The 13,394-nt window shown below is 35.6% G+C and overlaps 1 protein-coding gene across 1 annotated transcript in view; it reads right to left on the reverse strand.

The window, feature by feature from the left end:
* Nucleotides 1–9,555: 9,555 nt before the first annotated feature.
* The window catches only part of dpr14 (defective proboscis extension response 14), a 206,463-nt gene continuing 202,624 nt past the window's right edge, over nucleotides 9,556–13,394 (reverse strand). The window contains exon 6 of the mRNA XM_075300973.1: nucleotides 9,556–10,318. Coding sequence (XP_075157088.1) covers nucleotides 10,203–10,318 — 116 coding nt within the window. The 3' untranslated portion in view covers nucleotides 9,556–10,202. The remainder of the gene's footprint in view (nucleotides 10,319–13,394) is intronic.

The raw sequence follows: 13,394 nt of genomic DNA on the forward strand, positions 1-13,394 counted from the left end.
ACAATCGTGGCGTTTCTAGACATCGAAGGGGCGTTCAATAATGTCCATCCGAGCTCGATATTAAATGGACTGATAACTCTGAATGTTGATCCATGTATACTCAGGCTGTTAGACGAACTGCTAATGAAGAGACGTATTTCAGCCACACTAGGACAAGCAAACATACAAAGGTATGTGAACAGAGGCACTCCCCAAGGAGGAGTCCTATCACCTCTTCTTTGGAATGTTGCTATAAATAGCCTTCTGGTTACTCTAGAAAAAGAAAGGATAAAAGTGGTGGCATACGCAGATGATGTGGCTCTGGCAGTCAGGGGAAAATTCCCATCCACAATCAGAGATATTATTCAGAGGGCCCTCCGGATGACTGAGAAATGGGCGAAAGACAATGGTCTTGGGGTAAATCCTGCAAAGACAGAATTAGTCATGTACTGCAACGATCGCAAAACTCCCACGGTTAGGCCTATTTCCTTAGGGGGTATTGAAATTCCCTTTGGTGAATGTGCAAAATACCTTGGCGTTATTTTGGACAGGAAGCTGAACTTTAAGCTTAATATTGAAGAAAGGGCGAGAAAGGCAACTGTAGCTTTGTACTCGTGCAAAAAGGCAATAGGAAAAAAGTGGGGACTGAAACCAAAAATTGTGCATTGGCTATACACGGCAGTGGTTAGACCTATAATGCTATATGGTGTTGTAGTCTGGTGGCCGGCACTTCAGAAACCGACTTGTTTAGATAAAGTTCAGCGTATGGCGTGTTTGTGTATTTCAGGCGCATTCAGCAAGACAGGAACAAATTCCCTTAATGTCGTGCTGCATCTATTGCCTTTAGACATTTTGGCCAAACAGTCAGCTGCAACAACGGCTGTGCGGTTGCGCGAACTATCGCTGTGGTCGGAAAAAGGTTACGGTCACAGTTCTGTCCTCAAAACAATGCCAGATGTGCCTAACGTAGTGGATTACACTTTGGCGAGTCCACTTTTCGACAAAAAGTTTGAGACTCTAATCCCCAACAGTGAGGCGTGGTGCACACAGACCCCGGGGAATAAAGAATATATAGATTTCTACACTGATGGCTCCAAATTGGATGGACAAGTGGGGTTCGGAGTATATTCTAATGATCTGGAACTTCGAATAGCGAAAAGATTACCTAATCACTGTAGTGTTTTTCAGGCTGAAATATTAGCAATAAGAGAGGTGGCGAATTGGCTGAGAAGTAATGTTCCAAAAAATGTGGGCATTAATATATACTCAGACAGTCAACCTGCAATAAAATCCTTGGACTCTGTGTTCCTCAACTCGAAAACGGCCATCGACTGCCGCAAATCTCTCAATGAGATGGCTGAGCAGTACAATATTCACCTAATATGGGTGCCTGGCCATAGGAACATACCGGGGAACTGCGAAGCGGATGAGTTGGCAAGGCTAGGGACTACCTTACATATTCCAGGGGAACTAGAATTTGTTGGTATGCCCCTAGCTACCTGCAAGCTCATGCTGCGTGAGAAGGCTGTTATGATGGCAAATGTTCGATGGGAGAATTGCAAGGGTTGTAACGACACCAAGCAAATATGGCCCCATTTCAACTTAAACCGCACACTAGATATGCTAATGTTCTCGAGACGTCAGATATCACTCCTGATATCTGCTATAACGGGTCGCTGCCTGATAGGCGATTTTGCAAAAACTATTGGCGCGAAGTATAATGACTATTGTATGAGCTGTCATGATGCGGAGGAAAAAGAATCAATTAAACACCTCTTGTGTGAGTGTCCTGCATTTTGTGTAAAGCGCAAGCAACTTTTAGGAGCATATAGCTTCAGATTACTGGCGGATCTGGAAAACGTTAACTTAAGCAGTCTGCTACTGTTTTTGGAACAATCTGGTTGGTTCAACAAAGAAAAATAATCAAGAAGGTTCAGCGGTTAAAACTAGAAGTGCCCATATGTAATAGGTACTTTTAGTTAATGTGGTATCACAATGGACTGAATAGTCTAAGTGAGCCTGAATCTTAATCGGGCTGCCACTTTAACCTAACCTAACCATGCCTAATCAAATTTACAATCTTTTTTGTTAAAGAAGACATTTGTTATAGTGGTCTCCATGGGGTCGGTGTTATTTTCAGTATGACCGTAATCTTTTCGAGGACATCTTCCGGAAACTTACAGTTGGAGCAAAGGCAATCGCTACAATATGAAGGCAATTGCTGCAATATGACATTAACGACATCTGTCTGTGTTTTACTAAGAATGATATGTTAAGGGACTACCATTTGGAGTTACTCTGCTATTAAAGTCTATGCCAGCTTTTTTCTTATTGCCTTTTGACCACTGAGACTTTTCGGACCTTTCTTCAGTAGTGCAACTAATGTCCAGTCTATGCCTAATATAACATCGAAACATTTTGGGCGATCACTGAAGCATATCTAAAGTATCTGTAATTTTTAAGATTTTTAGTTAACCATTTTGCTATAATTCTATTCACCCCGATATTTCAGTTTTATTTTTGAGCAGCAAAAGTTTGAATTTATATTTTAAATGCCCTCATTCCAGAGTAGGCTAAGTCGACTAAGCATTTTTTGACGGAGTTGTTTTTTTCGGATTGATGTGAATTGCATCCTGTCAAAAGTTCGAATTTATTGGACACTTCTATCAAAAGTTAAGGTTAATATTGTACGTAGCCTGCGACTAAAGTTTAAAAAAAATCCAATCCAAAAAAGCCAAAAAGCTTTGTTCGGTCTAAAGTGATCCAAGTCATTTTTAGCCATGTTCTATTAGCACTATTTTGAATTCGTACATAAAAATCTATAATAAATATGATTTTAAGTCCGGTTCCGAGAAATTCGAAAAAAAAACTTTGAATTTTTTTCCAAGTCCTAAGATGATTCTATACTAGCTTCGCCCAACTGAATTTAGCGTCTGGTCATCTTAATTTCTTTTTAGACATTTGCTCTACCTAGACGTCCTATTTTATTATCAATTACTATAATTTCTAGGAATGGGAAAACTAATATTTTGCCCCATAATAGTTAAAGTAAACTTTAAATCTACTATTGTCATACAAATTCCGTTCATAAACTGTTGTTAAATTATTATGAATATCGTACTTAGCCTTTCACAATCTCCCTCGTATTTCTAAGATAAACATTTACATTAATTTCCCATACAAGAACATGGACATTGATGTGGATGTGGACATTGTATACACAACACCCCTACGGCTATGATGACTTCTCATGTGAATATACACATATATGCATATGTATAATATAGCACGTAGGTGTGTATATGTCCACATACTCTACAGTGGGATTGTACATGGAAAGAAAGTTGTGACATGTGACAGGATGTATCCAAAACATTATATCCGGTGTGGTCCGTTAACTAATAAAAGGGAACATCTTGATTAGACGTTTTCAAAATTATATCACATCTCTGGACATAATATAATACTATTATGTTAATGTTCTCATTCGCAATGATATTATGTGCATATATAGAAATATGTGTGTGTGTAGACATATGTATAAATCTATCTTTACACACAATACATACGCAAAAAAGGTATTTGATGAGATTTAATGACATTGTAATATCAGCAACATCTGCTTATGAATGTAAATATTTTTAATCTTAGATCACATTAATTTAATTTCATATATGTTATTCACAATAAAAATTTTATATAAATGTTTTCAATTTTTATTTCATTAAGATGGAATGATATTAAACTTGATGATAATATTGAATTGTCATTTGGATCTGAGATTAAACTTTCGTTTTGTAATTATTTGTAGATTTTTAAGGTTTGCAATCATGTCCTAAAAATGTTTTTTTTTTTCAGGATAATTAGGACCCTTTAACGTAAAAAATTAACTAAAATAATGTTCCGATTTCTCGTTTTTTCCAGAAAACATTGTTCGAAATTTTATGAAACGTTTACATAATTGACAACAATTTCTCATAATTATTATTGGATTTTATTTTTCTATATTTCTAAAGTATCTATAAGTTAGGATTACATAAATTCAAGGGGAATGTACATTGAAAAAAAAAAATATTTAGATTACGCAACCTAAATTTTGGGATGCCCAATTTACAAAATATTAAGGACAAATTCCTTTAAAATAATGAAATTTGAATTAAAATAAAGTTAATAACCTTTGTTTAAAAAAATTATTATTTAATCTCTCCGTTAAGCCGCATGTCTTTGGACTAAGGAAAATTTTTTTAAGTAAAATAACACATTAATCGATTTAAAAAATCGTCCTTAATTAACTGAAATATTGAATCTTTAAAAAAGATTCAAATATAGGCTAAGACTTATTTTAAGGATTTAGCAACTTTGGTTTAAAGTTTGTTTGGAATTAGTAAAATATGTTTTACTTTGAAGTATCAGTTATAATTTGGATTCTTAAATTGGAACTTGTTTGTACGCGAATAGCTTTATTAATAGACCGCGAAGAGATAATGAAAATTCGATAAATGAAATCTGTATCCCAATTTTAATTTTATTGATCCTAGATTTAAAACCAGATAGGTCGATAAAAAATGCTTAAGGGAAGGTCAAAATCTTTGGATCCAAGAAAACTTCTTTTTAGTATAGGAGTGTTAAGGGTGGATGTTTAATACCCATATCATTCTTTTTTATATATAAATATTTTTTGCAATCGGCGATATTGATCTTCAAAAAATCAAACATCGGAGCGAAATTCATGAGGAAAGCTTTATAGGACGTATGTTAAAATATTAATCAGATCATAAAAATTACATTATCCAATGTAGAAAGTAGATTACAGTTTTATATGAAATAACTTTTTAAATCTATTATAAAGATATTCCCCGAAACAACACTTATCGGGGTTAATACCTTCGATAAACTGTGTGGTAAGAAAACATTTTGTAATATGTGTGAGTAAACATTTCATTACTGGCACGAAAAAACCGACCAAATCTTTGTAAATTCAAACTATACATAGCACACCACGTTAAGTAAAATTTTTAACTAATTTTAAGTAGTCGCATGAACTGCAAAAGAGTTCAAAATAATAATTATTACGAGATTTTCATTTTTTTTTAATTTGAACTAACTGGGTGCGATTGACTAAATTTAAGTTCGAAACTTGTGTTAAATTACGAGCTACTTTTTTCTGTGTGCTATTGAAGTTAGTTGATTTGGTATAGCAGACAAGCAAGAGAACTCGTCGTACACGTAAATTAACCTGAGCCATTGAAATCGTCGGTAGTGTAGTGTATAATATAGTGGGATACCTTCAACTTGAGGCTCCTCTTTCTAGACTCTAAAGAAAATTCCAATTAATTATTTGTTTCCGTAAACAATACTAGTGTATCGGTTATTGTTAGTAACCAGTTAAGTTTTTTTTTAATGCACTTTGTCTTCAATGGGTTATTTTACATTGACCTGACCAACCATCAGCCATATGGAAACCATTTTTGTGCCATTTGATTTTGCATAACAATGGATGAATGTAAATACCATGCTTAGATGGAAAAACCTAATTGCAATAAAGCAGAAACACACACACACACGCACAATTAAATCGACTTTTAAAACCCTATTCACAAAATGTTGGTATGTCAGACATATTGTCAACATTTATTCAAATGAAAAGGGATGCTGAGAGTTTTATTTTTTCCTTCATTTTTATTTCCTTTCAACATCAGTTTATGACAGAGTGTGCTCTACTAAACATAGATTGGGGAAATATATGCGTACATGAATATAAAAAATAAAGACCGGAAGACGTATGAGGTATGAGAATGTTTATAAGCATAATTTACATACATATATTACACTAAAAGAAAAATGCATATCATTTCAAAAATTTATATCATTTCAGGCTGCAATATAATATGTATTTAAATCGAAAACAACTTTATGGACAAGGAACTACAAATCATGCACGGCGTGCTCATTTCAAAACGATTCGTTCATGAAAGTAAATCAACACACATGTGGTGTCAAACGGAGAACAGGCGGTGTCAATCTGACAACGATAAAATGACACCATGCGTTGTCGAAATAACAACCAGCGTTCACGATCTGAAAACGTTATGGTTACGAATTTATAAACAGAATTAAAAAAAGATTTCCGCTAAATACTGTGACTCGAACCTGTGTTTTCTGCACCATACGCGTTAACAGTCGCCTTAGCCCATTGCACCACCGATGGAGTTGCCATAATAACGTCTAACGATTATTTTGACTTTTCATGGCCAAAGAAAAACGAACGCCGTTCATGAAATCGTTTTGATTTTTTGTGAACGTTTCCGTTTCATTTTGTCACCGTCTGTTCACGACTATGGAACGTAATTTTTTCTATTAGTGAATGCATGGGCCCTCTATAAAAAGTCAAACGGGGATGCAATTCCATCGGTGAGTGTAAATCCTGTGTTAGTACTAGTTCTCGAAAATTTTAACAAAGTCGCGCTAAATCTTATGCACTTTTCTTATATTGACCAAGAGTTAATTCTATTTAATTGAAGTTCTTGCCTAGAAAAAGACACCAACATCAATTAAAAATATAAACAAAGTAAATATTCGCGGTAGAGTTTTGAATTGCCTTATAAGTACACAGTGATGCCTATTATGTTAGGCTCAAGGAAGACCACAGGTTAACAAAATACGGTTGAATCCAACTCTTAGAATTTATTCTGGTGATAATGGAAATGAATAGTTTAGAACAAAGAATTTTTCCCTTCGAGAACCAATACCAAATCCAATAAAATGGTGGATGACTTGTAGTGTGTCAAAAAAAATGTTGTTTTTTTAATACAAGGTTTTAAGTTTATTTGAAAATACAAGTTTTCTGAGATCCGGGTTTCAGTTTTTTTATTTTGTTAAAAATCGTTTAACCGGTTAAAACCGATAATAAAAAAATCGATGAAAACGAGTTTTAAGCACTTATTTTGTTCTTAAAAAAAAAAACAATAAAATGAACATTTAAAAATGGACTAGGAAGTAGTATTTTTCATGTTACGTTTTCTCTTTTGAAATAATAACGTAAACATTTTATACAGTTGAGGTGCTCCCTTTGTACATGAAATTTTGTATACTTTTTATGAAGTTCTATACTGAAAATACTCATTCTCCGAATATGGATGTCGGACACGGTCATCAGTGCATGGTACATGACACACAATATATAGATCTTCTTTTCAGTTATATCATCTTCGTATAAAGAGTAGTGTAATAAATAGTTTTTGCTTCTAATAACCGAAAACGTGTTGTTATAAGTCAGCTTTTTCACTTTCAATATGTCTCTACACAAAATTCCACTTTCGGAAGAAACATATGACAAAATGCTCAAAAATCGGTTTTCAGATAAACCCAAAATGCCCATTTTTCACTATCCGGATTCGAATGCAATACATTTGGTGGTGTAATATAACACGACTCGCTTCCGAAATTCGTTGAAAAGACTGACAGGGACTGTCACATAAGCAGCCACGACATCGCCCAGTAACCACGTGATTTGTGTGTGAAAAATTTAATGGATCGAATTAACATCTGCGGTTCTTTGCTGAAACAAAATGATATCGACCCATTTCTGAAGCGAATGATTACATCAAGAACGAAAAAGATAATAGTGCAAGTGTGGTGAAGCTCTACAAATTGTGTCAAAGCCAAGATTTATGCCTCGATAGGTAATTCTGGTCCGATTGGGAAGGAATCATTCACTATCACCGACGCCAGCTTAGCACAAGTCAAAGCTAAATCACACAGATCGTTGGTGACTTGGTTAAGTTAAGAATTTAAATAGGGAGACCGATGTATATGGGGCCATATCAAACATATTTTGATGTAAACTTATCTTTTTATGGACCTAGGTTAGGTTAGGTTAGGTGGCAGCCCGATGTATCTGGCTCACTTAGACTATTCAGTCCATTGTGATACCACATTGGTGAACTTCTCTCTTATCACTGGGTGCTGCCCGATTCCATGTTAAGCTCAATGACAAGGGACCTCCTTCTTATAGCCGAGTCCGAACGGCGTTCCACTTTGCAGTGAAACCACTTAGAGAAGCTTTGAAACCCTTAGAAATGTCACCAGCATTACTGAGGTGGGATAATCCACCGCTGAAAAACTTTTTGGTGTTCGGTCGAAGCAGGAATCGAACCCACGACCTTTATAGACCTAAAATACCCTTAGATTTACAATTTCAGGGGAATAAAAATTGAGGTGTCTAGATGTCTAAGAAGAGAAATCGGCAGATCGGGTAGTCAGAACAATAGACAAGGCATAAAAAATCCTACCAAAAATATATCTTTGTTTAACTGGAAACTCTTTACGTCAGCTACCCCGTATATTAGAGCATTTCTCATTGAATATTATAGAAATATTTCTAATTTTCTCTGGGAAAAAATATCCAGCAAAAACTTGCATCTTAGCTATTTCTCAAATGTCAAATTTTATCTCTCTATGGCTCTTTTTTGTTGGCTTCTTGGAGTAAACGAACGACTTACAATCACGGTTGCCACAGTAGAATTCTTTGGTAGAATTCTACCAACAATGGTAGATTTTTTTACTGTTTGGAAGATTGGTAGAATTCTTGATGCTTTTGGTAGAATATACTGTGGCGAACACATGTGGATACATAATTGTCAATTTCAACTTTCAAAGGCTGTAAGCTCTATAAAAATAACCAAAATGCTAACTTTTCTTTTTTATTTAGTGTCTTAATTAGGACAAAACTTAAACTCGAATAAACAGGCAAAAACGCCTAAGTAGCCTGCTTCCGCAATAAATAAACCCGTAAGTGAGTGCACAGCATGAAGAGCGCTTAAAATAACTAGCGTTATCGGACAAAAATGTAAAGCTCTATAAAAATAACCTTTGAAAGTTGAAAGTGACAATTATGTATCCACATGTGCTCGACACTGCACCCCTCTAACTAAGAGGTACATTAATTTTCTATAGAAATATAATTCGACAAAATTTTCTATAGAAATAATATTGCAAATATTGAAATAAAGTGCTAAAATAAAAAAAAAACTAATACATTTCTTTCCAGAAAAAACATTTCTTTTAATCTAATCTCTAAAAATTGATCACAAAATTAGATTTTTTTTAAATCAGGTAGATTTTTTGGTAACATTTTCTTCAAATTTTGGTAAATTATTTTTGACACGAGTGGCAACCGTGCTTTCAATACAAATTTGTGATACCTGAAAAACTTATCGGGTACTCGAACGGAGCTATATACTTTTGTGATGGTTTGGTGGTGGGTATAAAAACTGCTTTTGGTCAATATATCTTTGTTTGATTGGAATCACTTTATGCCAGCTACACCGTTTGGAGCATTTCACATTGAAAATTATAGATTTCTCCTTTTCGTTGGAAATATAAATGCAGAGTTGGATCTCCTTCATATTGCTGCAGGAAACTAGATTTTCCAAATATTCAAAATTTTGCGAATGTTACATCCAGTGAACAGAAGCATAAATGTGTAACTCTGCGGGGAGGATGATTTAATGTAAAAAAAAATCATACATGCAGCTATTATATTATTTTGCTTTGTATGTATATGTATAGGAGGATTCACTAATAATAAGGTATACATATGTATAGATGTTGTTGTTCTTGTATTATGTTGCATGTATCTAGGGGGTATATTGTTAATAAATATATATGGCATCATGTACGTTAATAGTTAATTACACATACACGCTTAATACCTAGTATTTAATCGTTTTGCGCTTTTGCTCATTCCTCTCCAACTTGCTGGTTCACCAGTAGAACGACCGGCAGACCAACTGACTCACTAGCTGGCTGTTTAGTTGGTTGAGATTCTACATACATACAATATCAGGACTTAATATAAAAACTAATGTTAATTATCTAATAGACACATCGGTTATTTATCTTTGTATGCATGCTAGCAGTACTTTATGTATGTATGGATGTATATGTATATACGAACGAATAGTCTCTATTTGTGTGTGTGTTAGTTGGTTGGTTGGTTTGTTTAGGTTTTGGTTGCCTGTATGTTGACGGTGCTTGTGGGCATTCATATCCGCCATTTATACAATATCTATATCCTATGTATGATGATGGTGCCCGTAGTGGTGATTGGATATGGTAGGATGACTACAATGACGACGGCGACGGCGACAATGACAATGATGGCGGCAATGGTAAGCGGTGATGTTGTTGGCGGGGTGACGATTGGGTACGTTTTAGTATCGTCATCGTTGACAAACCATTTCTGCGAATACTACTGCAATTACTGCAAATAACACAACCGAGAGTATGGGGGTCATTGTTGACCCTGATGCATGCTGCATGGCAGCTGGTTCTTCACCTAGAATACACACAAAAAACCCACACAGGAAACGGAAAAAGAGATCGTTAATGAATATGGCAAATACATGGTGAAACGACAATACAACAGAAAAAAGCAACTACATGATATGGCATTGTGTTCTTCTATTGTTATGCGTTCATTAGAGTTCAGCATTTGCTACGTGATGTTGTGAGAGTATGTGGATTATGCAATTAATTTCTAGAAATAATTAAACATTTGTGTTAAATAGTCTTCACGTATCCATGTAATTATTCAAAATGTGAGTAGATTTCGAAAACGGAAAAGGAAATGCCAAGAGGAAGGAATTAGTAAATAATAGGTTTAATACAACTAGTTTTACCACATACCAGATTTGTAATATATCATGTATTGTTTAATTTGAGAAGATGAGGAGGAGGAGGTTATCTTTGGTTTGAAGAGATTGATTAGGTTTGTCCTATAGATGCTTCACGTCTATTGAATTTTATCTATTATAACATTTTCATTAGTTCCATCAAGAAATATTGGTAGTTATTATATGTTCCGATGGATTTATAATTCCCTCCTTAGTCGACCTAGCTTTAACTGTAGCATAGAATGGTCCTTGAAATATGTGCCAAGTCATCATATAATAATAGATTCGAGACAGGAAGTCATTGCGAAAATGTATACTTTAGAATAAGTTAAGTTAAAGGCGACTCTTTTTATACCCTCCACCATATCATATCAAAATATTGGTCTAAGACCCCATGAAGTATATATATTCTGGGCCGTGGAGAAATTCTGAGTCGAACTAGCGATGTCCGTCCGTTTGGTGAAATCACGCTAACTTCCGAACGCAACAAGCAATTCAATTGAAACTTAGCACAAGTAGTTTTTATCGATGTAGGTCAGATGGTATTGCAAATGGGCCATATCGGTCCACTTTTACGCATAGTCCCCATTTATACGGACTCCCAGATTTGACCTCCGGAGCCACTTGGAGGAGTAAATTTCATCCGATTCGACTGAAATTTGGTACGTGGTGTTAGTATATAGTCCCTAATACTCATGCAAAAATTGGTCCGTATCGGTTTATAATTACATGTAGCCCCCATATAAACCGATCCCCAGATTTTGCTTGCGGACCCTCTTGAAGTGTCGAATTTCATCCGATCCGGTTGAAATTTGGTACGTGGTGTTAGTATATGGTCCCTAATATTCATGCAAAAATCGGTTCGTATCGGTTCACAGATATATATAACCCCCATATAAACCGATCCCCAGATTTGACCTGTTTGTTTCAAATAGCACTAAATTTGCATCAGAATTCAGTGTTTTGGATGTGAATGAAACAATTTTGGATTTTTGCCAAACAAATATTTTTATAATTTTTGTATGGTTTTTCTAATGCTTATCTAAAATATTTGACCTAAAATATTTTCGAAAATTCCCAATTTTTCTAGAATGGATTTAGCATTTTTGTCGAAAAAAAATTAAATAAATTGCAACATTTTCTCAATTCATTCTCTGTTTTGAACCTAATTGAAACAATAAAAGTTAAAATTACCCATTAAAACTAAGAAAAAATCAAGTAAAAAATGAATTAAAAAATGCTTTGGAAGTGCTTTTAAAGTCGTGGCTTTAGAACAACTTCCAAATTTCTTTGCTGGGAAAATCGAGCGATACCTGTATATAGGAGCTATATCTAAATTCGAATTGATTACACACTTAGGTTAGGTTAAAGTGGCGACCCGATTAAGATTCAGGCTCACTTAGACTATTCAGTCCATTGTGATACCACATTAACTAAAAGTACCTATTACATATGGGCACTTCTAGTTTTAACCGCTGAACCTTCTCGATTATTTTCTTCTGTTGAACCAACCAGATTGTTCCAAAAACCTTAGCAGACTGCTTAAGTTAACGTTTTCCAGGTCCGCCAGTAATCTAATGCTATATGCCCTTAAAATTTGCTTACCCCTTACACAAAATACAGGACACTTACACAAGAGGTGTTTAATTGATTCATTTTCCTCCGCATCATGACAGCTCATATAATAGTTATTATACTTCGCGCAAATAGTTGTTGCAAAATCGCCTATCAGGCAGCGACCCGTTATAGCAGATATCAGGAGTGATATCTGACGTCTCGATAACTCTAGCATATCTAGTGTGCGGTTTAAATTCAAATGGGGCCATATTTGCTTGGTGTCGTTACAACCCTTGCAATTCTCCCATCGAACATTTGCCATCATAACAGCCTTCTCACGCAGTATGAGCTTGCAGGTAGCCAGGGGCATACCAACAGATTCTAGTTCCCCTAGAATATGTAAGGTAGTCCCCAGGCTCACCAACTCATCCGCTTCGCAGTTCCCCGGTGTGTTCCTACGGTCAGGCACCCATATTAGGTGAATATTGTGCTGCTAAGCCGTCTCATCGAGAGATGTGCGAGAGTCCAAGGATTTTATTGCAGGTTGACTGTCTGAGTATATATTAATGCCAACATTTTTTGGAACATTACTTCTCAGCCAATTCGCCACCTCTCTTATTGCTAATATTTCAGCCTGAAAAACACTACCGTGATTAGGTAATCTTTTCGCAATTAGAAGTTCCAGATCTTTAGAATATACTCCGACACCCACTTGTCCATCTAATTGGAAGCCATCAGTGTAGAAATCTATATATTCTTTATTCCCCGTGGCCTGTGTGCATCACGCCTCACTGTTGGGAATTAGAGTTTCAAACTTTTTGTCGAAAAGTGGTGTCGCCAAAGTATAATCCACTACGTTAGGCACATCTGGCATTATTTTGAGGACCGAACTGTGACCGTAACTTTTTTCCGACCACAGCGATAGTTCGTGCAACTGCACAGCCGATGTTGCAGCTGACTGTTTGGCCAAAATGTCTAAAGGCAATAGATGCAGCATGACATTGAGGTAATTTGTTCCTGTCTTGCTGAATGCGCCTGAGATACACAAGCACGTTCTGCTTCCTGTCCAAAATAACGCCAAGGTATTTTGCACACTCCGTAAATGGAATTTCAATACCCCCTAAGGAAATGGGCTTAACCGTGGGAGTTTTGCGATCTTTGCAGTACATGACTAGTTCTGTC

This window comes from Haematobia irritans, chromosome 3, assembly GCF_050003625.1.
Source record: "Haematobia irritans isolate KBUSLIRL chromosome 3, ASM5000362v1, whole genome shotgun sequence".
In the NCBI taxonomy this organism is placed as follows: domain Eukaryota; kingdom Metazoa; phylum Arthropoda; class Insecta; order Diptera; family Muscidae; genus Haematobia; species Haematobia irritans.